The sequence below is a fragment of the Rana temporaria genome, chromosome 1 (genome assembly GCF_905171775.1).
Source record: "Rana temporaria chromosome 1, aRanTem1.1, whole genome shotgun sequence".
In the NCBI taxonomy this organism is placed as follows: Eukaryota; Metazoa; Chordata; class Amphibia; order Anura; family Ranidae; genus Rana; species Rana temporaria.
In genome coordinates this window covers 265,134,284-265,160,969 of record NC_053489.1, presented here as the reverse complement: position 1 = coordinate 265,160,969, position 26,686 = coordinate 265,134,284, and the positions used below count along the sequence as shown (strand labels likewise).

The window sequence follows — 26,686 nt, the reverse complement described above, 5'->3', positions numbered from 1 at the left end:
ATGAGAAGAGGAGTGTTATGCCGCGTACACACGATCGATTCGTCTGATGAAAACGGTCTGATGGACTGTTTTCATCAGACGAACCGATCATGTGTGGGCCCCATCGTTTTGTTTCCCATCGGTGAAAAAACGTAGAACCTGTTTTAAAATTATCTGATGGTTAAAAAAACGATAAAAAAACAAACGATCGTCTGTGGGGAAATCCATTGGTTAAAAAATCAATGCATGTTCAGAATCAAGTCGAAGCATGCTTGGAAGCATTGAACTTCATTTTTCTCAGCACGTCGTTGTGTTTTACATCACCGCGTTCTGACACGATCGTTTTTTTAACTGTGTAGGCAAGACTGATGAAAGTCAGCTTCATCGGATATCTGATGAAAAAATGCATCTGATGAAAAAATCCATCAGACCGTTTTCATCGGATGAACCGATCGTGTGTACAGGGCATTAGAATCTCTGTCAGGATTATATTTCTGACTTGTCCTTGCTGCTGAGTTAATTTTCTCTATCTGGGTTCATGACAACTGTCACTGGGAAAGGTGATGGGAAAGTGAAATCTGTGCAGCTGTCACAGGAACAGATATTGCTGGTAAATCTTCCAATGGAGACACACGTAATGACGTCACGCGCCATCGCGTCACCGGCAAACAGGAAGAAACATAGCGAGGACAGGTAGGGGCTCCTTCCTGCACACAAGGCTCAGGCGGAGACAGAAAGACTTCTATCATCCCCATGCGCCTCCCAGTGGACAAATGGAACAATCGCAGCCAGTGTGTGTACAAATGGAAGAACTATAAGGAAAAATTAATATTAAGTGTTACATAAACAAAAACAAAAATATATATAAAAATAAAGAACATATGAACAAAACAGAAAGAAAAAGCATTGCATGCACAAAAATATTTTATACATAATATATACACGCAGTAGATGGGGAAAATGATATGGCAGCACGCTTCTGCTGCACAAGATACATCACACAATGAAAAATTCTCCTAATCGCACCAGTTGTGGTGTCCTCATAGTCTCAAAAGAGGGCATCTGCACAACTAGTGCATGTCTGAAAAATAGCATAAAGGGAGGGGGGGCGTCCTATAAATTCAATTCACAGCCAACTAAAACGTTTCAGGTAGCTGTGAATTGAATTTATAGGGCGCCCCCCTTCCATAAACACATACTATTTTTTGCTTATTCATGCATTAAGAATGTTGGCAGCTCTACACATCCAATTCCCATAAACATTTTTTTTTCTATCCAACTTACAAACATCTGAATTTAGAGGGAATGAGCTAGAGGCTTTTTTGGGAGCTGTAAATTCCCCTAGCCTTAAAGTTCCAAAAAATGCCAAAGTAAAAGCAGCATGAAAACACAATACTTTAACTGGCAAAAAGCAAAAAATGGTCAAAAACTGAAATAAGTTTAACTAGAAGGTCAATAGAAACGGGCGTCTTTTATACATAGTTTGGACAGGACCCCTGCAATCCTTTGAGGACTTGCTTAACCTGGTAAAAAGATGATAATGCAGGAAGGCCTGAAATAAGAACACATGATACACCTGCTAAAATGTTGTGAGTTGAGGCAGGACAAAAATTTAAATGAATTAAATGATGGTGGAACAGAAAGAAAAAAATGTATCCCAAGAATTAAGGTAATCTTCCCAAGGTTTGGATACAATTGAATTTATGAGAAAGGACTACGTCAATCCCAAATCAAGCCTAAGGCTTCGTACACACGGGCAATAATCTCGTCGGGAAAAAAACATTGTTTTCCCTGACGAGATTCTTGGCAAGAATCTCTTGCCGCCCGAGGGTGCACACTGACCTTTCAAAAGAATCGCGGTTCTCTTGAAAGGCAAGAACGCGGTGATGTTATCGCATACGACGAGCAATATGCTCGTCACATTCGATGCCGTCGCCGCCATCTTGCTTCACCCTACCTATACCGTGGAAGCTACCGCGCATGCGTCAAAGTCATTTCGAGCATGCGCGGGTTTCCACGGCGACAGGTAAGTAAACACACTCTCGGGTTTCTCGTCGGGAAACAGGCCGACAAGAATCTCGACGAGAAAAAAGAGAGCAGGTTCTCTTTTTTTCTCGTCGAGATTCTGGCCAGATTTCCAGACGAGAAACCTGAAAGGCTCGTACACACAAACGGTTTTCTCGGCAAGAAGCAGTTTTCTTGCTGGTTTTTGCCGAGAAAACCGGTCGTGTGTATGAGGCTTCAGATGAAATCTGGGCAAGGGAAACTGGATGGGTCCACTTAAGCCAGCAGGCAAAATCTTATGAACGGCAAATGAGATAAAGCATCTACAATATTATTGTTAATACCAGATATGTGTTTAGCTTTCAACCATATATTGTATTTCAAGAAATGAAGTACCAAAAAAGTTGAGTAATTTGATAACTAACTCGGATTTAGAAGATAAAACAGATAATAGTGAATAACATGCCCTTATTTTCTGTGTGTAATAAGACTAGGTGGTTCTGAAATATGTCATGCCAAAAGACCAGTAAAAACAGCAAGAGCTCTAACAAAACTAGGTTGCACAAGATTTCAGGAGTTTTCCACTTAGCATACCATTCCAAAGCACACCAATGGTTGGCAAAAAAGACACACAAACTAAAAGATCTAGAATCATTCATAAAGAAACCTAAAGTGGAGTCATCAACAAATACCAATTGCCATATTGTGGAACCTTTGAAATAATTTTAGAATTCGTCTCAAATTGTTAAAACCTCCTTCACCTGTCCGCCTCAAGAATATCCTAACTACTGGGATGACTCTTGTTGCAAAGGCAAAAAGGCCTAAAAGTGTTTGGGAGAAATCAATTGCTTCATACAAATGCCAAATGACTCATAAACAGTAGAAAAGCACACCAAGAAAGCATAGCTGATAGAAGAATCAGCCCCTTGCAAATTATTTAAAAGATTAGCCAGGGAATTAACCTCTAAATTAGGGTCAGTAATATTAAAAATGACCCTAGTGGCGGAGCAGACTAAAGGGAGTAGCCGCTCCAGGTGGGAACCCAGATGATTATCCTCTGTTGCAGACAACTCAGGTGCAGGCAATGCACTTAGCAAAGCAGGAACAAAAATAGTTTCTGGACAGCCGCACTCTGAGCAAGTTGTAGCCTTTATTAAAAAAAGGACAGCACTACAAGTCACAGCAACATAAAATAAAACCCGACCTCTGACGCGTTTCGCACTGAAACTAGTGGTTAGTCATATGACTAAGCACTAGTTTCAGTGTGAAACGCGTCAAAAGTCTGGTTTTATTTTATGTTGCTGTGACTTGTAGTGCTGTCCTTTTTTTAATAAAGGCTACAACTTGTTCAGAGTGCGGCTGTCCAGAAACAATTTTTGTTCCTGCGTGGCGGAGCAGACTGCACATGTCCAAGGGGATGTCCTCCATATTGGCCAGGATATCCTATGGTGGCTCTGGAGCAAAAGGGGCATTGGAATCCACCTGGAGACAGCACAGCAGTCATTCCTCTCCACTGGAACTCCCGGTATGAGGCAGCCAAGGAGGCTTTCTATCCTGAGGTGAGTGGGGTCTCACATGTTACTGAGTCACTGTCTTGTCCAGAGTAGCTGAGGCAGAGCAGGAAGGCAGCTGGTTTAAATAGGAACAGAAGGCACGGGCTGAGTGCCCGCCACTTTAGACCAATTGTGGCTTGTTGCTATGGGAAAAAACAGTTAAATTCACTGATGGCAACCCTGCAATTCGATATAGAGAGAGTAAGAGAGCAAACCATGGCCCTTTGTACTATTCCATGGGGTCCTGCTGAGTGCTAGGAAACCTTGCATTCTTCTCATTTTGTATATTGGTGCTAACATTTTTTCAACTTATATATTATGGCATAGTGTTGATTTAGAATAGCACAGTTTCGAGGGACATGTTTATCCAACTCAATAGAAAAGAGTATTGGGTATGCCTAATGATACATTCCACCATATAGAAAGCACTGAATCATGTCATTTTCTTTTTTGCAGCCATTTTCCACACGTAAAAATGTATCTGGACAGCACTTACAGTGGGCTTTAGAGTGTAGTTATATTAACAGACTAAAAATGACAAAAAATATTCATTCATGTGGACAGCTTTATTAATTTGGTACAGCTGTATGGAAAGCTATATCTATCTCAGAGCCAAAGGCAATAACAGAAGAAATGTAATTTCAGAAGAGATGGCATCTAAAATATTCCCTGGATGGCAGTAAATGTGCAAGGCTGAAAGGATAGTAAAGGTGAGTATTATGTATGTTTGCTATATGTGTGTCATAAACTATATGTTCATCCATCTACTTATGTATTTAAATGTATCTACCCGTTTTCCTTCTTTTTTTTTTCTTTTTTTTAGGAACATGCTCCTGCTAAGAATTTGTGGCTTCTCTCTTTAATATGTTTATCATTTCTATTAACATTAAACTATGACAATAACCATGCACAAGCATCTTGCTTGCATTTATTTTCTCTGGAGGTAGATTTTGTACATTTTTGTTTGTCAACTTATTTGTTAATCAGCATAACTATAAGTTCTAGTGATATGTTGGGCTTTTTATTTTGCATCGTGACTATATGTGATCATTGATGTCACCTGGGATCTCTCATCAACAGTCATAAACAGAAACTGGCAGGGGTTCAGAACTGTAATTCAGGGACAATATATATTTTTTTATTTTGATGTCACTCTTTTGCTGGAGTACATCCTACAAGTGTGCCACTTCATGTGCAGGTTTAGGGCATCCCCCAAACAAGTTTATTAGTGGTGACAGCGAAGGGCCTTGTCTGCATATAATGTGTGTTGAAACCAACACTAATCTCTGTAGGAAGCCCATGTGACAGGATCACTACAAAATTGGACAATAGGGATACAGGGTATTGTCAACCTATAACAGACAGGAAGTGCTTGTACTGTAATTAAACTTAATGGCAGGAGTTAGGCCGCGTACACACGATCGGTCCATCCGATGAAAACGGTCTGATGGACCGTATTCATCGGTTAACCGATGAAGCTGACTGATGGTCAGTCGTGCCTACACACCATCGGTTAAAACGTAAAACACAACGACGTGCTGAAAAAAATGAAGTTCAATGCTTCCAAGCATGCGTCGACTTGATTCTGAGCATGCGTGGATTTTTAACCGTGTACAAACGATCGGTCAAACCGATGAGAACGGTCTGATGGATCGTTTTCATCGGACCAAACCGATCGTGTGTGGGCCCCATAGGTTATTTATCCATAGGTTAAAAATAAGCAATCTTGTTTTAAACTTAACCAATGGATACCTAACCGATAGAAAAAAAAATGATCGTTTGTAGGCACATCCATCGGTTAAAAATCCACGCATGCTGAGAATCAAGTCGATGCATGCTTAAAAGCATTGAACTTTGTTTTTTTCAGCACGTTGTTATGTTTTACGTCACCGCGTTCTGACGCGATCGTTTTTTTAACCGATGGTGTGTAGGCATGACTGACCATCAGTCAGCTTCATCGGTTAACTGATGAAAACGGTCCATCAGACCGTTCTCATCGGATGGACCGATCGTGTGTATGAGGCTTATGGGGGGACCATTTATACAAAATTCTGGTCTGGTATTAAGATTAATAGGCAAAGTTTAAAAAAAAAATGGGCATAGGGCACTGGGCACTCCTATGGGTACATTTAAAAAAACAAAAAATTATTCTAAAATACCATACAGTGGGGAGAGGGACCTTTTAATGCAACTTAAGGGTGACATGGAGAAAACATCAACCCTTTAATTACATGCATTAGAGCTGTATATCGTGTATTGGAACAGTACGATTTTCACAGCATTAGTGACACTGTATTCTGGCATTATATATTTTGAATGCGTTGTTGATTTTTTTAAATTTACTTATACATTTAGCTGGGCTTAAAAACAACATCATCATTCATTAATTTTCTATAAAAATTTCTTTTTTTGGCTAGTTTTGGCTGCGAAACTTGATTTGTTTCAGAGGTAACAGGCTGAATTGAATGGTGGAAGTAGCAGCCATAACAGATCTGAAAGTGATAGTATGTTTTGCCACTAAAAAAAGATAACACTAAAATCCCCAACTTTATACAAAGTAACCAAAGCATCATTGTTGATCTTATTTTTTTCACAGTACCACATGCCATTGTAGACAACAACACTTCAAAATGACAAACATTTCCTAGAACCCCCTCCCATCCCTGTGTCCCCAATTATTCTCAACATATAAAATATATAAAATAAAAAGAGCTGTGCATTAGCCCTTTATAAAACAAATATATCAAATAGAAAAAAAAACAGGAAAATGTTATCTTCAGAAACCGTAACAACAAACAATTTTCAATGGCTAGACAGCATGAAAGTACTGGAACCCCTCCCCTATATATCCTACATTTTCTGGCCTGAGTTGCCCAGAATGCCAGATTCATATTTACAAGAACTATAGACAAAACTTTTTTTTTTTTCATTTTGGATAGAGTAAAGGAGCGTCATAACCCCTGTTAGTTTCGTTTTTGCTATCTGTGTCCCCATTGGAAGATTTCTCCTCTATTACTTTGCTGGGGACAATCCAGTTTGTGATTTTCTTTTACTTTCACATTCAATGACAGGACAGGAGAAGTAGAGATGTTTATTCTCCCTAACAGGGACACAGACCGCAATAAAAGCTGACAGGTGTTTTAATCCCTCTCCACTCTATCCAAAACAAAAAAAATATATAAAAAAAAAAAATATTTTGCCTTTAGCTGTTATTTAGGTATTGTTTTTATTTTATTTCAAAAATGTTGGTATTGATGCAGTTATAGGGCTGATCAAACAACAGAGGTTCGGTTCACACAGGGGCGACCTGTCAGGCGACTCAGCCGCCTTTCAAGTCGCGGTCCATAGTAGTCAATGGAACCGTTCTAATAGGAGCGACGCAAGTCGCTCCGACTTAGAAAAAGGTTCCTGTACGACTTTGGGGGCGACTCGGGTGACTTGCATTTACTTCAATACTGAAGTCATTTTGCAAGTTGCCTCTCAAGTCGCCTTGAGATCGCCTTGCCGAGTCGCCCCTAAAGTCGTGCCGCCTGTGTGTGAACCGGCTCTCAGGCACATTTCCTCTGCTTTGTCAGCAACCAGTTGCACTTTTTTATATGTTTTTTTTATTTATTTGTTTATTTTCACTGCACTAAAAGCATAGCTGAAGGGGGGAAAACCTGTGGGCATAGACTGATCAGCCTTCAGCCATGAAAAAAAAGGCAGATAGCAGCAAATGTAGGTAGAAATTCAACAGCCAGGGGAAGAGTAGACAGCAACAAAAAAATAAACATGAAATCCTATGGACAAAAGCTGTACACCGAAGCCCAAAAGGAGAGTCAAAGGTGCCACCACATGGAGATAGTAGGTAGCAAGCTAAAGTGATTTCTTCCCCCCACACTCTTTCTCCTCTTCCTCCTTCACCCCTTCCTCCTCACTCTACTCCAACTACCCTCCATCCTTTACCTCCTCCTCCACCAACATGAATATGATGTGGTAAAAGGGGGAGCTGTTTTTTTTTTTGTTTGTTTTTTACACACTACCAGTGGCTCATTAAGCATGAAGTAATGAAGTATCTGACAAAGCCTTTCTCTTTTTAAATTTATGAGGCACAAAGCAGCCAGTTGCTGTTGTATGCCCTTTTCCTCCTCTTCTTCCTTATCTGGTAACCAACTATAGCTTTGGAAACTGGCGTCAGAGGAGTCAGATGAATTTCCAGCCTTTACTATGCCTAGGGCCAGTCCACAGAGCTCTGCAGAAACTACCTTAGACAAGAAGGCAGTCCTAGGCCTCTTCATCACCATGCCTTAAAAAACAGAAAGCCTTGCAAATTAAGGCTGATGGCTCAGGCTCCACTTACAGCGGTAATAGCCACAAGGAATGCCTCTAATTGTAAAGTCAATTCTGTGAAGAGGCAAGGTCTATACTTAGCAGCCAGAAATTCAATACAAATATTACAAATACAGTCAGAATATTTGCTAGCAGCATTATAGTTCATAGACTAGGATGGTTCAGGTTTCCATCAGCGGGTGTCTCAAGCAGAGCTTGTTTAGTCACCATCTAAAGCTGGGTTCTGGGGGATTTCGCTACGCTTCACTGCAATGAATACCAAGTATTTTGTCTCTTTTGCATCTGCTATAACCCTGTACTATTTCTTACTGACCTGTATGCTTCTCGTTACCCTGTATTTTTGTGTGATCTTGCTCTATTGGGTTTCCATGATTTCATTCCCTCCTCTTTTTGCATTTGTACATAGTTTATTTAGTTTTTTACTTTGCATGTGTGCTTTGTTGTTATTTATGTTTCATGCCACATGTGTCTATGTGTTCGTAATATACTATCTTGGTTTTACTGGAGTGGTAATGTTATACCTTGTATGTTCAGACATATCCAGTTGCACGAGTTAACAGGTTACCAGTACTCTGTAGCTTAACATAAATCTGAGGCCTAACATTTAGATTGACTACAATGAGTATCTGTGAGCCTGTTTAATTAGTTTGGTTTTATATGTTGCTAGCTAAGAAGGAAAACAGGTATTGCTGCTGTCTATTGAAAAATGAATCCAGTGAAAAACTGTTTGAAGTATTTGTTGGTAGTATTTGTCCAACTCATTCATTACTCATTACATTTGATGAGATAAAACCACTGATTAAAATCTGGCCTGCGCTTGCTTTATCTGGCAGCTTTGTAGCTGATGATTTTTCACCTTCTTTTAGTCCTAATTAACAATTCAATTTTTCTACTGGATAAACTCATTCATACAGCCAAGTAGGACCCTTGCCCATACATCTATCGTGCATCCTGACATGGCACCAGAGGTGCTGCTCCCCATCTGGGCTCCAAAGATCTTGCATTGGAGGCCTTGCTCCTCAATTCAGCTCCAGAGGTCTTGCAACTCAACTTGGCTCTTGAATCTGGCTTTTCAACCTGCTGCCCAGTCTGACTCTATTGGCTCTTCACATGCTGCCTAAGCTGTCTCTGTTGGCTTTATCCCTGCTGTCCAGTGTTGATGGCAAGCTCCTGCCAGCTGACTTATCTGTTTTCACTGAGTCTCCATTTGTTTTATTTCTTGCCTGGCATTGGTTGCCTGAGGCCTGAGATTTTGATGAAATTGTTATAGTTAATTTTACATTATGGAGATTGCAAAATTAGATGACGGAAAGATAAACAGGGAAATATTGCTGTTGAAAATATATGAGAATCAAAGACATACTGTATATAATTTAATACCAGGAGTTGTATACCAAGCTTGACTTCTAGTACAATATAAATGTTGGATGAACTTCTCCTTGTATTGAAGCATTTTTAATCATGTAAAGTAATATTAACCCAATGTTATTCGATATTTTTAATACAATGGAGATTTAATTTAGTGTGGCACTATACTTTTATGCATAGAAAGTTACAGCATTACAATAAATTTTTTTATATGTATTACAGCTATAAATAAATAATCACATCAATCATGTGTTGAATTGTCCTACCCTTTTATTGTCGACAATATATCACTCTGACACGAAGACTGATTTATGTCAACCTAGTGACAGATTATCTGAGTTTAAGGTTGACACATTTCTATCATTATTTAATCTGTTAAAGATAGATAATTAACATAAAGGACACTTCCAGTAATCACTATTTACATCAAAGCTGGCAACACTCCTTTCCATGGAAAAAAATACTTCAGTGTGTTCCCTGTAGCATTAACCACTTGACCTCTGTAAGATTTACCCCCCTTCATGACCGGGCCATTTTTTCGATACGGCACTACGTTACTGTAACTGACAATTTTGTGGTCATGCAATGCTGTACAAACAAAATTTATATCATTTTATTTCCACAAATTGAGCTTCTTTTGGTGGTATTTGATCACCACTGCATTTTTATTTTTCTTGGCTATAAAAAAAAAAGACTGACAATTTTGAAAATAAATAAATAATATATTTATTTTTTTACTTTCTGCTATAAAATATATCCAATGAAAAAAATCTAATTTCATCATATGTATTCTGCTAGATATTCTAGGTAACAAAAAATCCTAACAAGCTTACTGTATATTGATTGGTTTGAGCAAAAGTTATAGCGTCTACAAACTATGGTATGTATACTGGAATTCTTATTTATTTATTTATTTTACACTAGTAATGGTGGTGATACCTACTGTATAACAGGACTGAAATATTGTGATGGACAGTCGGATACTAATTGACACTTTTGTGGGAACCAGTGACACTAAAAATATGCACTATCACTGTACTAATGACACTGGCTGGGAAGTAGTTAAACATCTAGGGCGAGAAAAAGGGTTAACTGTGTGCCTAGACAGTTTTTTACTGTACTATGTGTGCTTCTTTTACTCAGGGAAGTGATGGATTTTATTACCTGCCTTTCTCCTGTCAGAACATAGATCTGCCTTGTTTACATAGAAAGGGCTCGGTTCTATGTCTCTGTCTGAAGATTGGTGGGTGCCAGCGTACATCCAGTACCCGACACCCGCAGATCGGCCGCTGCTGTGAGTAATCAGAGCAAAAGCGGCCCTACGGCGGTGCTCGCCCCTCCTAGGCGTAGGTGCAGAATCACGTATATATACATGATTCTGCACAGGAGAGCTGCCCTGTAGAAGTAAATCTGCTATAGGGTGGTTCTTAACTGGTTAATAGCCACTTAAAGACCAGGCTTTTTCTGGCACTTTTGGTTTACATGTAACAATTTGTATTTTTGGCTAGAAAATTACTTAGAACCCCCAAACATTTTATATCTTTTAAAGCAGAGGCCCTAAAGAATAACTTGTTAGGTTTTGCAATCTTTATGTCACATTAGTCAGTATTAGACAGTGTTTATGGAGCGTTTTTTCAAATAAATCTTTTTTAATTTGAATGTAAAAAACACAATACATAACCCAATTGTTTTGTAAAATATAAAAGATGATGTTACACTGAGTAAATAGATACAAACATGTCACGTTTTAAAATCTGGGTTCTCTAAGACCCAATATCCCTCTTCTGCACTTAAAAACATTCAAAATACCAAGATTAATAATTTAGATTTTTTTTTTAAATGGCACTGTTGACACCTGGATAAACTGGAACTGATGTCATGTCATCGCTTTCAGGATACTATACTGAACAGCCAATCCCAGCTTTGTCTGACTGTCTAGCCAGCTGGCAGATGGGCCGGCTGGAAGCTTGGGTCTCCTGGTAGGACAGGAGAATCAGGGTAAACCACAGAAGGCGTGGGAGAACAGGAATGTCCCCTCTCACTGCTTGTAATAGCAGTCGAGCAGCTAGTTAGCCACTTTGATTGCTATTACAAGAGACCTGACTGCTGGCTCTAAAAAAAAAAATTGTCAACAGCTGCAGGCATTATCCCTATACAACCACTTGAAGACCATTGATGTACAGAGTACGTGACTGGTTGGCAAGTGGATAGTCACTGTAGCAGTTTTAAATCAGGGGGAAAATCTATTTATATGCTACAATAGAAACTTCCCCCTATGAGTACCTGGAAGTTCCTCTAGAAACAGATTAACTCACTATACCCTTTGCTTTCAGACATGCTGGGATTATTATTTCACAGTGTTCAGCTTTCTATACTATTTGACTAGGGATGAGCCGAACACACCCCCCCCCCTGATCGGTTCACACCAGAACCTGCAAACAGACCAAAATTTTGTGTGAACTTTAGAACCCTGTTAAAGTCTATGGAACTCAAATGTTTGAAATCTAAAGTGCTAATTTTAAAGGCTAATATGCAAGTTATTGTCCTAAAAAGTGTTTGGGGACCAGGGTCCTGCCCCAGGGGACATGTATCAATGCAATTTTTTTGGGAGCAGTGATTTTAATAATGCTTGAAACAATAAAAGTGAAATATTTTGTACCTGGTGGGGTGTATAGTATGCCTGTGAAGTAGCGCTTGTTTTACCATGCTTAGAACTGTCCCTGCACAAAGTGTCACCTGCAAGTCACTGGGAAAGCCTGGGTTTTCTCTTGCGTCAGAGGGGGACGGTTTCACGTGATGGGTGGCCCCGCCCTCATCTACATAAGAGCTGTCACTGGCTCCCGCTGCATCATTCCCAGAGTGTCTCCGGCGGAGACAGGTGATCATCGCTGGATCCTGGACCTGGATGAAGAGGAGATCTTCTCATCGCTGGACCCCAGAGAGGAGATCACCCATCGCAGGATACCGACAGCGCTGGAGCGGAGACAAATAGTGGATTACCACCGTTGGAATCTTTTTTTTATTTCTTTGTTTTTAATAAAGGACTTTCCCAATGGTGTCTGTGTTTTTTTTTTACAATTTGTTACACTTTTATTGTGAAATGGTAGGGGTACAATGTACCCCATTACCAATTCACATAGGGGGGGCCGGGATCTGGGGGTCCCCTGGGGGTTCCAGATTCCGATAAGCCCCCCGCAGACCCCCACAACCACCGGGCAAGGTGGTTTGACCATTAGCTCCACAACAGATCACAATTGCTCATGTAAACTTAAACCAAAATGACGTTAATGAGCTTGCAGCAGAATTAGGAATTTACAATTTTTTTGCTGAACCCTTGGTAAACTAAAGCTGGGCAGAGTCGCTCAATCCTTACTCACACTAAATAACATGTATATTTGATAAACTGAGTTTGATAATTGTAATAGATCACAGTATTATCACAAAATAATGAATTATATATCAGACAGGAGGCTTCATATCTTGCATTAATCTTTCTTTTTAATGCTCATAGCAGAAAAACATAAACATTTGTTTCTTTAAATTTTTGAGAAAAAACTTCATAGAACTACAGTACCCAGATGCCCCATGGACCCCTCCCCCATGTCCTTGACTCTATATAAGGGGCTGTCTGGGTCTCCTCCCCCTCTTTCTTTCTGCTCATGGCATAGAGATAAGTACAATTTTTCTTTGTGTCATATTGATTGTCATTATTGATTTAATTATTGATTTATTTATTTATTAATCCTATATATGTGTATTGGATGTAAATTTTGGTATAGGTCTATATGTAATTCTATTACAGGTTGCCGCGGGAATCCCGCGATTCCGAGCCGTGTATTACCCTGATTGACCTCCTGGCTTAGTCAGGCTCCATAATACACGGCCCTCTCCTCATCCACCTTCCCCCCCCTTCACTTAGCCGCGCTTCGCGGGCTTTTTCTCCTGCACGGGGGCGTGGCCGAGCGACGAGTGTCCTCGACACGCCTCTGCACCGTCAGCCGACCTATCAGAACACTCTCGGCCGTAATCTCGCGAGATTACGGCCGAGGAGTTTCTAGCAGCGCGCCGTCCCCTGACTCTCACTGTACGGACGGAGAGCACAGGGGAGCGCTGGGCGATACGGCTGCTGCTAGATAACCTCGGTCAGGTACCTTACTAAGCTTGGGGGGAACGATTAGACACACTATCCCTGACTAGACCAATCGGGAATAGAGTGATCTAACCCCCCCCCCTCCCTGCCTATTAACTAATAGTGGGAGAGTGTCAGTGATTTATCCCTGACAAGCTCTCTGGATCCAGAAATATTGTAAAAAATATATATATATTTAAAAATTTAAAAGTGGTAAAAATGGCAAATACTGATGGACTGGCAAAAGAGGTAGTGGATATGGATGCGACGCATCTGCTATCCACAGCCCAAATTCAAGAACTGATTTCAAAATCAATCCATGCAGCGCTGACAGCCAATGCAAAACACCAGTTACCAGTGCCATCCACCTCGGGCTGCCCCCCTACTAAGGGCAAGGCATCCCAAAAGTTGAAGCACTTGTCAGTGCACCTCGACTCCCCGGCAGGGGAAGTTTATAATGTGCCCCAAGCAGGATCTGACCAGACCTGCCAGGCCTCACACAGGCCAGACCACATGCGACCCTTGGGCCCCAAGGAGATTATAAAAGGGCAAAGAGCCGCTAGGCGCATTAAACCAAATTCATTTGACACGTCTGAAGACGAATCTGAATTGTCTGACAACGCCGAGACCTCTGACTCTGACATAAGTGAGGAAGAGGAGACGGGGTTTACGGCGGATGCCAACACTGAAGTGTTGCAAAATGCCATATTGGATGCCCAGGGGCAATCCCTGTTTAATCCGGACGAGATTTCACATCCTCGTTCAGGGGACTGGACCCCATTACCTCATGTGGCCCAATATCTTGAATTATGGACCAGACGGTCTTTAGATAGAGGCAACCGCAATAAATTGCGGGCAGAATGCCCCAGACCTCAGGTGGCAAACAAAGTGGCTATCACCCCGGAGATAGACCCGGTATTACTTAAATATCTCACGAGATCCGGGAAATACGCCAAAAAAGGCATCGAGCGGTCCTTTAAAGTCATTCAAGACCGCATTTTGGACCTCCTTGGTCCACTCACCAAAATCTTAAACTTGTCAGAACAGGCGGCGTCAGCAGCCCAACCTGTTGACCTGACACAGCTTAGAGGCTGGGCGCAACGGGCTATATGCCTGCTGGGCACTGCCAACACGACCTGCTCAGTGGAGCGCCGACGTTCCATACTGATGAAGTTGGACCCCCAACTAAGCCATCTCGCTGAGAACGAACCGGGACCATCCGCCGATGGCCTTCTATTCGGTGATGACCTAATAAAGAATATAAATAAGTTTGTCAGCTTATTTTCAAGCCTAGACAAGGCACAGACCTCGCTACGGAAATCTCAACCGGGCAAGGTTTTTGGCAAGGCCGGTAGAGGCAGAGGGCGATCTACCGGCCGCATGGCTCAGTACAGGCCCTATGCAAGACCAAACCAGCAGTATGCTCCTGCTCCACAGCCGTACACCATGCCTATGGCTCAACCACCACCCTTCTTCCCTCCTCGCGGACGCCCCTGGAGAGGACGCGGAGGACGTGGATTCCCCAGATCGAGACCACCGACCGGTGAGTTTATCTCTACATACGATTCCACACACACAGGTGGGGGGGAGACTGATGTATTTTTCCCACGCCTGGTCCACGATCTCGGCGGACGCATGGATCCTCTCGACGGTAACGGGTTACCGGATAGAGTTCGTGTCTCCCCCAACACTGAATGTCATACCCCCTCCTATTCATTTTGCTACTCAAAACGTAGAATTAATAGACGAAGAACTCAAAGAACTGCTGGCCAAAGGAGCGGTTCAGGAGGTAGATCCCCTCTCCAATGGCTTCGTCAGCAACATCTTTCTAGTAAAGAAGAAAGACGGCGGCTACCGCCCCGTCATAAATCTGAGGGAACTCAACCAACACGTGACCTACCGCCATTTCAAGATGGAAGGTATTCACCTGTTACGAGACCTCCTGTGGCCGGGAGACTGGCTAATAAAAATAGATCTAAAAGACGCATACCTTACGGTCCCTATGCACAAGCAATCTCAATCTTTCCTAAGATTTCTGTGGCGGGACCGAATGTGGCAGTTCACCTGCCTTCCATTCGGATTGTCATCAGCCCCCTGGTGCTTCACCAAACTACTCAAACCAGTAGTAGCTGCTCTGAGGAGCAGGGGGGTACGCCTAATCATCTACTTGGACGACATGCTGATCATGGCACGTTCCAGAACACAAGCGACCCTACACAGCCAATGGGCGGTGTCCTTGCTGAGGGAACTCGGATTCCTTATCAACTACAAGAAATCCGTTCTGGTACCATCTCAGGAGATGGAATTCTTGGGTTTTCTGGTAGACACCAAACAGGCTTTGCTCCTCTTACCGAAGGCGAAACTAGCTCTGATTCGCAAAGAAATCAGAGCCACGTTGCGCAAAGGACAGGTATCCCTGCGGTTGATTGCTCGCATAGTAGGCCTTCTATCGGCGTCTATTCAGGCAATCTTCCCAGCACCCTTACACTATCGCGCTCTACAGCGCCTAAAAACACTCCATCTGCGCCAGGGCTTGCGATACGCAGACGAAGTCTCGTTAGACTCGGACGCAGTGGAGGAATTGCTGTGGTGGCTCCGCCACGCAGTAGAATGGAACGGCAGAACAATTTTCAATTCATACCCAGATGTGATCATAGAATCCGATGCGAGTCGCCAAGGTTGGGGCGCTCGATGCGGACAAATTACCACCGGGGGGAAATGGTCAGTGGAGGAAACTCGTCTCCACATAAATGCTTTGGAACTTTTGGCAGCATTCTTTGCGATCAAAAGTTTTCTTCCACATACGTCCAACAAATGCGTACTCTTACGCATGGACAACATAGCAGCGGTTCAATATGTCAACCGCTTGGGGGGAACAAAATCCAAGATATTAGCAGACATCGCGTCAGAATTCTGGCAATTCTGTCTGTCAATAAATACCACCCCGGTAGCGGAATACCTCCCCGGGATTTCCAACACAGTCGCAGATTGGAACTCGCGTTATCTGACGGATTCCAGCGACTGGTCACTGGATCGTTCAGTTTTCCTGACTTTGCAAACAATGTGGGGTCCCTTTCATACGGACCTTTTCGCTTCCCGCCTCAACAGACAACTACTCCGCTTTTACAGCTGGAGGCCGGATCCGGAAGCATTGGCAGTCGATGCATTCCGTCAAATTTGGACGAGAGGGACACAGTATGCGTTCCCTCCGTTCAATATGATCACCAGAACCCTTCTACAGGTAGTGACTCAAGGGGCGACGGTGGTGTTGGTCACCCCCTGGTGGCCGACGCAACCGTGGTTTCCCCTTCTGCTGGGGATGTCAATCGATTACCCCCGGTTGCTTCCCTTCTCACCTCAGCTCCTATCAAACGCGTCCAAGGGTTGCCATCCATTGCTGCTGGAGGGCAACCTCCCACTGCTAGCATGGTTAGTATCGGGTTCGGAACCACTGACATCAACTTTTCACAATCGGCTAGAGATCTCCTCGCCCTGGCCTGGGCCCCCGGGACTAGGTCGGCGTACAGATCTGCCTGGACCATGTGGGTTCGTTGGTGTGATCAACGGCAAATTGATGCCGTTCATGCACCTGTAGCAGCGGTAGTGAACTACTTAGCAGACGCGTATGAGACAGGTAGATCCTACAGTTCCCTGAATGTCTATAGGTCTGCCATATCGGCCTATCACTGTCAGGTTGACGCAGCACCGGTGGGTAAACACCCTCTGGTCTGTAGACTTCTACGGGGAGTGAGATTCAAACGACCTCCCCGACCAAGGTATCAATCCACTTGGGATGTCTCTCGGGTTCTACAACTCTTCACTTCGTGGGGGGACAATGAGGCCCTCTCTCTGAAGAAACTTTCTGTCAAACTTTCTACCCTCTTATGCCTTATTTCCATAAAAAGGGTCTCGGATGTTAGAGCTCTAGACATATCCCGACGCCAATTCCTGCCAGAAGGAGTTAGATTCTCTGTGGTTCATCGGACGAAAACGGGAATACAGACAGTATTCTATCCCCTTTTCACTGACCACCCACACATCTGCGTGGTGCGATGTTTACAGCAATATGAACATCGGACCGCAACCCTGAGGTCGCCCATTTGTACTCAATTACTGGTCTCTTATGTGAAACCCCACCTACCAGTGTCTTCAGCATCATTGGCCAGATGGGTGAGAACGGCCATGGAAATGGCTGGGATCGACATCTCGCTCTTCGGAGCTCATTCCACCAGAGGGGCCATGGCTACTAAGGTGGTCACATCGGGCGGTTCTCTCTCAGACCTCCTACTAGCGGCGGATTGGTCGTCAGAAACGACGTTTCGTCGCTATTACTTCCGACCTCAAAGTCATGTTTCCTCTTCAATACTTTAACATTGTTGCATGTATCATACTAAGTCTGTTAGCTTTAAACATGCAAGATATGAAGCCTCCTGTCTGATATATAATTCGGGATTTTCCTAGTTATCATGACGGAAAATCTGAGTTATATGATGACAGGAGGCGAATATCTTCCCACCCTACCCACCCTATCACGATGTCTTTTCTCGTTTCAGGTTATTGAGGGGTGGAGTCTACGCCTATGCGGAAGATAAGAAAAGTTTCTGGAGTTCCAGTATGACGGTTATTTTGTTTTTGTTCCAGTTGAGCACTGTTATGACCGTCGGAGCACCCTCCAGGTATTACTGTCGACGAGGCCAGGTTGGCCTACTCCCAGCGTCGGGGACAGATCTCCAGACCTCAGTGGAACGTGTTGTCTACTACGGCAAAGTTACGAGAAATTTTGGATTTACCAACGTCGCATAAAGAAAGAGGAGGAGGAGACCCAGACAGCCCCTTATATAGAGTCAAGGACATGGGGGAGGGGTCCATGGGGCATCTGGGTACTGTAGTTCTATGAAGTTTTTTCTCAAAAATTTAAAGAAACAAATGTTTATGTTTTTCTGCTATGAGCATTAAAAAGAAAGATTAATGCAAGATATTCGCCTCCTGTCATCATATAACTCAGATTTTCCGTCATGATAACTAGGAAAATCCCGAATTAAAAAATCTAAATACCGGTAATTAGTTTGGGCTTAGGGAAAACGCATGTTCATCCCAAACCCAAAACTCATCCTTATTTAGAAACCTTTTCACCCCAAATATACCAGCAAGGGTCCATTGGTATGACAATTTTAAGAAACATAATAAAGAAATTAGTACGTACAATTAAAAAATGTTGTAATGTTGTAATTTGGTTCTGTCCATTCTGCCTAGGCAGAGGTTTCAAAATGGTGAATGCCACCTTATCTGCACCTCCCACAGCCACCTATCCTAAAATAAACCTCACTGTAATATTATTAGCTGACAATTTATAATGCCCTTTCCTATTGCAAGATACAATTTAGTGTCTGCTGTTTTCTAAGATGTACAATTGTGAATTGTATTTGTACAAGATGCCTACCAATCCAAGATGTTACCAATCATTATAGACTTTCAGGATAAGTGGATAACTACTATAATTTAGTGGTAAGATATATTCTGATTAATGTATAGTACTGTCAACTATTTCAAGGCTAAATTACTATTTTTTTTGCACTAGGTTTTTTTCTTTTTTTTTAGTACATTTTAGTACAACTTATAATTTTCTCTGACAAGTCAGACAGCCTTGCATACTTATCTTCATACTTGCAAATCGTAACTCTTCTGGAAAGTGAATATGCAATGGGTGAAAAAATAATTAATAGTTTTAGGTTTGTTGTGACACAGAATGTTTAGTACTGACATATAGTGTGTGCTTTGCTTAGTTTATATAATGAATCTTTAATATTAAGCTGTAAGTTAATTGTGTTTAGCGCTAACAATAACATTTACACCTACTTATGTGGAGGTACTTATACAGAAATTGAGATAGTTGGCATTTTATGTACGGTATTGCTTTTGTGTAGCAAGTCCTACTGCATTATTTGCCTAGGGCCCAACTATGTGGGACATTTTGCAGCTGCATATTCGCTTAGCAAGGAAATGCCACTACTGACTGAACACTTGCTGACAATTGTTTCAAACTATCTCTAGTTTACAGCAAGTCTTAATAATTGTCATTTATTTGAAAGACCATGAACAGATGAGGGTCACCAGCAATGCAAATTCACTGCCCTTAGTGTAAAATGGTATAAGAGTAGTTGATAATTGTGTTTTAATGAGATTACTGGAGTGGAAGTAAAATGCCTAAAAAAAAATATCCCCATCCAACATTACATTCATGAGCCAAATTGTACAAATGTAGCCAACAGGCAGTATTTTAGACAGACGTGCCCTAGGATTGCCGTTACTTCCTGCAGTTGTGTGTATTACATAAATATAAATTGTTGTTTGATCCTGCAGAACTCACAGCCAGATAATGGCCATGTGTGCCTATGTCACAGCAGTTTATTTATACACAATTCTATCATAAAGAACAAGGTAAAAACGTATTTAACATCTTAGGATAATTACATATAGTTTATGACTGCACTCAATATGATGTGATGGACAGTGACATTTTTATAGCATCATCTAAGATCGTTTTGCCTTCAAAAGATTTAAAAGGTAATGCTTTGACAATGACTGGTCTTTATAGTGATTCTTGTTTGCATTTGGAAAATCTATGGTATCATTGCCAGAGGTTTAATGAAACTGAAGAGATATTTTCAACAGGATAATGGTAGAAGAAATGCATTTAGATAAAAATGTAAAATAAATGAAGATTTATGTAATTAAAGTACTTAATAGCAGCAATTACAATACGTTGTTGGCTATCATGATGCTGAGCTCATTGCTACCCAAACTGAATTCAATAGTTGTGATTGCTATTTGCTAATGAAGTCCAATCTTGTTTTAAAGATTCATTTATTCAAGGTTTCCACAAACAGTTAAAGGTCTTTAGTTAATGCAGCCCTGTCAACTTACAAAACACAAAAAATATGAGATTTCCCTAAGAAAAAAAAAGGCTCTTATACTCCCCTTTCTGACATCCTGCTATTACCCCCTCTTTTTCAGCACTGCAGTCTCCATTAGTGTCCTTTGCATTTGCCACTTACAGAAGTGTTGGGTCCTGTGCCCCTTGAAATATGTTGTGGTTCCTGCCTTTAACTGAGCATTCAACATTGCCACACGTATTGAATGCCAAAGACAAGGATAGAGTCTGCAGTGTTGGCATGAAGAGGAAATGAGAGACATTGGTTGCTTGAAAGGCGAGGATCTTCTTTTGTTGGACACTCATCTTTTTTGTTTGTAAGTTTATGGGGTAATTTGAGCATCCAAACAATTAAAAACCCATAATATTAACAAAAAAATGCTTCCATTGGTGTAATTATTGGGAATTGAGTCATCTAAGAACCTCAAATCGCTATAGGTCTACTAGTAACTGGTTCTACAATCATTGTGTATGGTGATCACCAAACAACAATTTTATTTTCCAATATGTTTGATTGATTACAATATATTCCAAAAAAGGTACAAAAGAATCATAGATTTTTCCAAATAGCTCAATAAAAGGCTCTCTCAGTACAGGTAAGAACAATATAAATGGAGAGGGGAAAAATGCATTTGTAATATTTCCAAAGTTCCATAATGAAAAAATATCAAACCGAAGACTCCGGAGTATTCGTTGATTTACAGTAGTAGTACCACCAGTCTGAGTTGTGCCTGAGTACGAAGGGACTCAAGTACCACAACATTGTAAGCTTTATTAATATTTAATTCCCCAAAAATTGATAAATTCTTAAGGCATATTGCTAAACCTCATATAAGCCCCAATAGATTCTTCTAGCTTGTAATATTATACCGGATGTTATGAGTGTGTTTTCTTTTCTTTAGGTATAGGATAAACTTGAAGATAAAATGTTTCAAATGTATGCCAAAGCATGTAATATTTTAATGTATAGTATGTAGGCAAAAGACTAGGATAAAAAGTAGTATTGTACAATAAGTCTTCTGTATTTGCAGGATAAAACAGGAATGGAACTTTATTCTGGAATGCAGAAGCAGTGGAACCCCTCAGTCAGTGTACTTAAAGAATGGTTTTGTAGACACTGAGCATAAAGGCTTGGATACACATGAAAGATTTCCTTCTGTTGCAAAAAAGACCCTTCAAATTAAAGAGAAACCTGAGAAAGAAAAATTTATTTTTAATCTTTGTGGCGAGAATTGGGAGGTAAGTTAAACTGAAAGGAATGCATTGTAGTTTTAGTGGGACAATAAGCCATACATTCCCAGGTATATATGTGTCTTTGTGGCTTGTGTTTCAAAACGAGTATTGTCTCAATAAGCAAGACAATATTCTGCAAAACTAAAGTGGGCCAAGGCCTACAGCTCCAAATGCTCTCGGGGGGGCATCACATAGCCACCCACACGTTTAGTGTCTGTACACTTGAACCAAACCTTTTGCATAACAGGTGAACAGTTTGCTTAAAGAGTAACTCCACTCTCACCAAAAATGACACTTTTGATGGAGGGCATGCCCTAAATCTGACTTGTACCTTAGTGTGGACTTCTAGTAAGTCAATCACACAAGCATGAAATTACATTTCTGACATTGACATTGGCATTCTGACCTGACATGACATTTCCAGGTAGCCATTTTTCATTGCATTTTGCAGAGAATTACAGAGCTGCATTTTGAAAAGGAAATGTAACTTGTATCCCTTTCATTTAGACTTATTTCTACCATCTATTCACAGTTGAATGATGTTAAGAGTCCCAACAGCCACACTTAAATTTTTAAATGCGCCCGAGCCAGGGAGGGCTGGAGACAAATCTGTTCCACAGTAGTCTCATGCTCCATCAATATACTCACATTTGAATCAGCCTTTAAGACCGTCTCAAGGTAGTATATGGTTCCATATGGTTCCATCTATTCTTTCATACCTCCACATATCTTCCTCTAGAACTTGCTTCCGAAGTTACTCAGTCCCAGGGGAGGTGCTCCATGTATGGTGGAAGTGCCCTATGCTCTCCAGGTCCTCAAACTCTTATGCCGCATACATTTGGTCAGAATTTCCGATAAGAAAAGTTTGATGTGAGCTTTTGGTCGGAAATTCCGAACGTGTGTAGGCTCCATCTGACTTTTTCTGTCGGAATTTCCTTCGATAAACCTACTCCATTTGAATTCTTATGTGCCCTAGCCCCATACTAACCTCATCTTATATTAGCTTTTTACAAATCCCTTCATGATGCTTCTCCGCTTAATGGCTCCTACCATTTTTATATATGAATAAATTGGCCCAAATCAGACAATGACCTATCTCTCTCCCACAATGGAGGAAATTTGGGACTCTAGAGCAGGGGTCTGAAACTGGTGGCTAGGGATGAGCCGAACAACCCCCCCCCCCCTGTTCGGTTTGCACCAGAACATGCGAACAGGCAAAAAAATTGTTTGAACACGCAAACACCGTTAAATTCTATGGAACACGAACACGAAAAATCAAAAGTGCTCATTTTAAAGGTCAATATGCAAGTTATTGTCATAAAAAGTGTTTGGGGGCCTGGGTCCTGTCCCAGGGCACATGTATCAATGCAAAAAAAAAGTTTTAAAAACTGAAGTTTTTTCGAGAGTAGTGATTTTAATAATGCTTAAAGTGAAACAATAAAAGTGAAATATTCCTTTAAATTTCGTACCCTGGGGGTGTGTATAGTATGCCTGTAAAGTAGCGCATTTTTCCCCTTTTTAGAACTGTCCCTGTACAAAATGTAATTTCTAAAGGAAAAAAATTAATTTAAAACTACTCGCGGCTATACAGATCAAAGTCATTGGAAAAAAATGGCGTGGGGTTCCTTCAGGTCTGGTATGGATTTTAAGGGGGACCCCGCACAAAAATAACAATAAAAATGGGGTTCCCCCAAAAATCCATACCAGACCCATATCCGAGCACGCAACCTGGCAGGCCGCAGGAAAAGAGGGGGGGACAAGAGAGCGCCCCCCTCCTGAACCGTACCAGGCCACATGCCCTTAACATAGGGAGGATGTCCCCATTTTGATAGGGACAAGTCCCTCATCCCCACAACCCTTGCCCGGTGGTTGTGGGGGTCTGCGGGCAGGGGGCTTATCGAAATCTGGAATTTGGTAAAGGGGTACTCTGAATTGGTAAAGGGGTACATTGTACCCCTACCATTTTACAAAGAAAGTGTAAAAAATTGTAAACAACACACAGACACAGCTGGACAAGTCCAAAAAAATTGAAAATAAATTCCAGCGTTGTAATCCCGTCTCTCGATGTCCAACGATGATCCATTCTCCAGCGATTCTTGAGTCTCCACTCATTCTCCAGCGAGGAACGAAACCCCCATGATGTGTAAGAGGGGGTGAGGTCACCTGCCCACGTCATTGGGTAACTCCCGACCGCTGAACGGCAACCGGGCGAACAGCCAATGTTCGAGTCGAACTCATGTTCAACTCGAAACATAAAGCTCATCCCTACTGGCAGCCCTCCAGATGTTGCAAAACTACAAATCCCATGAGGCATTCCAAGGTTGACAGTTGCAAGCATGACTCCCTCAGGCAGAGGCATTATGGGACTTGTAGTTTCGCAACAGCTGGAGAGCCGCCAGTTTGAGACCCCTGCTCTAGAGCCTTGAGATGCGTGGAGCAGAGAGAAATGGCTTATAACATACTGTTTTTTCTGGTATAGAACCCCAAAGGTTCTCCACAGATATGATCCTAACGTTTCTTGGGTGTGCTGGAGGTGCCATGGTGACGTGGGTTCAAATTAACACATCTTTTGGGAATGTCCCATTATCCAACCATTTTTGTCGCTAAAGCAGAGTTCTGTTGAAATTTGTTTTTAAAGTCAGCAGCTACAAATACTACAGCTGCTGACTTTTAATATATGTACACTTACCTGCCCTGGGCGCTTGCGATATCGGCAACTAAAGCTGATCTGTCCCTCGGCTCGTGGGTGGAGGTGCCGCCATCTTTGGTAAGGGAATCAGGAAGTGACTTCCTTGTTCCCTACTGCGCATGTGCGAGTCGCTCCCACTGGTCGCTGCTGTCTTCTGGGACCTGTGTGTCTCCCAGAAGACAGTGGGGGGCGGAGGAGGTGCCGGACGTGGCGTAGGTCGCCGCGTTGACCTATGTCCGGAAATGGGAGCAAATACCTTGATTACACAGTTATCTGTTCCCTCCTCCCCCTTAAAGGTGCCAAATGTGACACACCGGAGGGGGGATTCCGAAAAGCGAAAGGTTCCACTTTTGGGTGGAACTCCGCTTTAATTCAGACCCTCCTACAAAGCCTTCTTGGGATAACTCTTCCTCTGGACCGAAAACCATTATCTTTTGGGCCTGCCTATCCCTGGCATCTCCAAGCATGTCCAAAAGCTGGTTGCATTTATCTTTTTAGCTGCTAAATGGTTAATTCCCTTAGGGTGTGGTTATCCACCCCTCCACCCACGTTATCCCAAACATTGCAGGTCCTAGCTCAAATACGTAAATTGGAACACATTACCACTGTGGTACATGACTCCCTACCCCAATTTTCCAAAATGTGGGCGCTATGGGGGATAACTCCAAGCTTAACCCTAACTCAGTGCCTCTAATATATGAATAATATAATATATGTCTTTCTCCCCCCTCTTTATGTACTTCATTGAACTGACTTATGTCCCTTTGTTCCCATCTCCCATGGTGTATCTCTCCCTTTTTTGTCTTAAGCTATACCAGGAAGTATTTTTTTTTCTAAGCGGTTAACCCATGGAGCTGTAATTAATGTTATGTGTTGGTATACCCCTGCCTTCAATGCCTGCTCTAATGGGTTGCCAGTGCCACATGTTCAAGGCTTTATCTTGTTTTTTTATTTTAATTTTTTTATTTCATTTTACAGTTTCTCAAAATGTTGTTTTCTTATACTACATATCTAATTTATTTTAGTTACACTGTAATGTTTTTCAATGACTCTTTTTTTATATATAGGCTTCTTTGGAAAAATGTCAATAAATATACAGTATAAGCAATAAATTAAGGGAAGCAAACTGTTTTATATAAATTGAAATCAGAGCAGCTGTAATGACAGCTGTTTTGACAACCTGGCATTAAAATGCTGGTCATAGGGATGATTTGGAGATTTTTTTTCCCTTTGCTCCAGCAGCCATGGAATAGACACCTGTCTTTGGGAGGTTAGTGCAACAGCATACACTGGCAGCGCATATATGATTGTGGAACTTTTTTCTTTTACATTTGGCTTGGCTTCCATGCAGTAGCAGCACCCCAATCTAATTCATTTTAATTTTAAAAAGGTATTTTTTTTTCCCAGATAGTTTTAGCAGTGACATATGCTTTGACCAGCAGATCAAAATTACTAGTAGTTCAGAAGTTGCAGAAGAGACAGCAGATGATGCAGTTTAAATAGGCCAGCAAGAAGGTATTTCTAATGAGGACAAATTGGTCAAAATGTACTGTAGAAAAAGGGTACAGTCTGGGGTGACAGAAGGGCAGTAAAACAGATGGTTAAGCCATGGTTTTAATGCCCCTGACCGTCGGGCCACAAGTAACATGACAATTGCAATGGCTGTGTCAGGATAAAAAATGATACCACCTGTTGTGTTTGACAGGACTGCCGCCAAATGTGACTTTGTGCATGGGAACACATCACAACCACTCTGCAATAGCATTCTATACATGTGTGTTCAATGTGTCCCATTGCCAGAACACAGCACTGTACACTATGGGGGCGATTTACTGCATGTGTTAGTGAAGTAAATAGTTATCTGGACCAGCTTGGTCCAAATTAACTATTTAAAGTTCACTAAAATATGGAGTTAAGCCTCGTACACACGATCAGTCCATCCGATGAGAACGGTCCGTAGGACCGTTGTCATCAGTTAACCCATGAAGCTGACTGATGGTCCGTCGCGCCTACACACCATCGGTTAATTAACCGATCGTGTCAGAACGCGGTGATGTAAAACACAACGACGTGCTGAAATAAATGAAGTTCAATGCTTCCAAGCATGCGTCGACTTGATTCTGAGCATGCATGGATTTTTAACCGATGCTTTTGCATACTAACGATCGGTTTTGACCTATCTGTTAGGCGTCCATCGGTTCAATTTTAAAGCAAGTTCTCATTTTTTTGACCGAAGGTTAAATAACATATGGGGCCTACACACGATCGGTTTGGACTAATGAAAACGGTCCTTCAGACCGTTCTCCTCTGGCGATCCTATTGGGTGTACGAGGCCTTAGGTTTTGTAAGTGTTGGTTTTAACATTAACACAGTTGCTATGTTTTTAGACCTGGGCTTGCAGAAGTTCAATGTATGCCTTTAATTGAAAAGTCAGAAAAATGCATTATGTTTTGGATTGCTTTCATATTGCA

The 26,686-nt window shown here is 41.8% G+C and overlaps 1 protein-coding gene across 1 annotated transcript in view; it reads left to right on the top strand.

Annotated features, from left to right (window-relative positions):
* The window catches only part of LRRC2 (leucine rich repeat containing 2), a 270,174-nt gene that overhangs the window by 74,743 nt on the left and 168,745 nt on the right, over positions 1-26,686 (top strand). Inside the window, exon 3 of the mRNA XM_040355283.1 lies at positions 21,325-21,532. Coding sequence (XP_040211217.1) covers positions 21,325-21,532 — 208 coding nt within the window. The remainder of the gene's footprint in view (positions 1-21,324; positions 21,533-26,686) is intronic.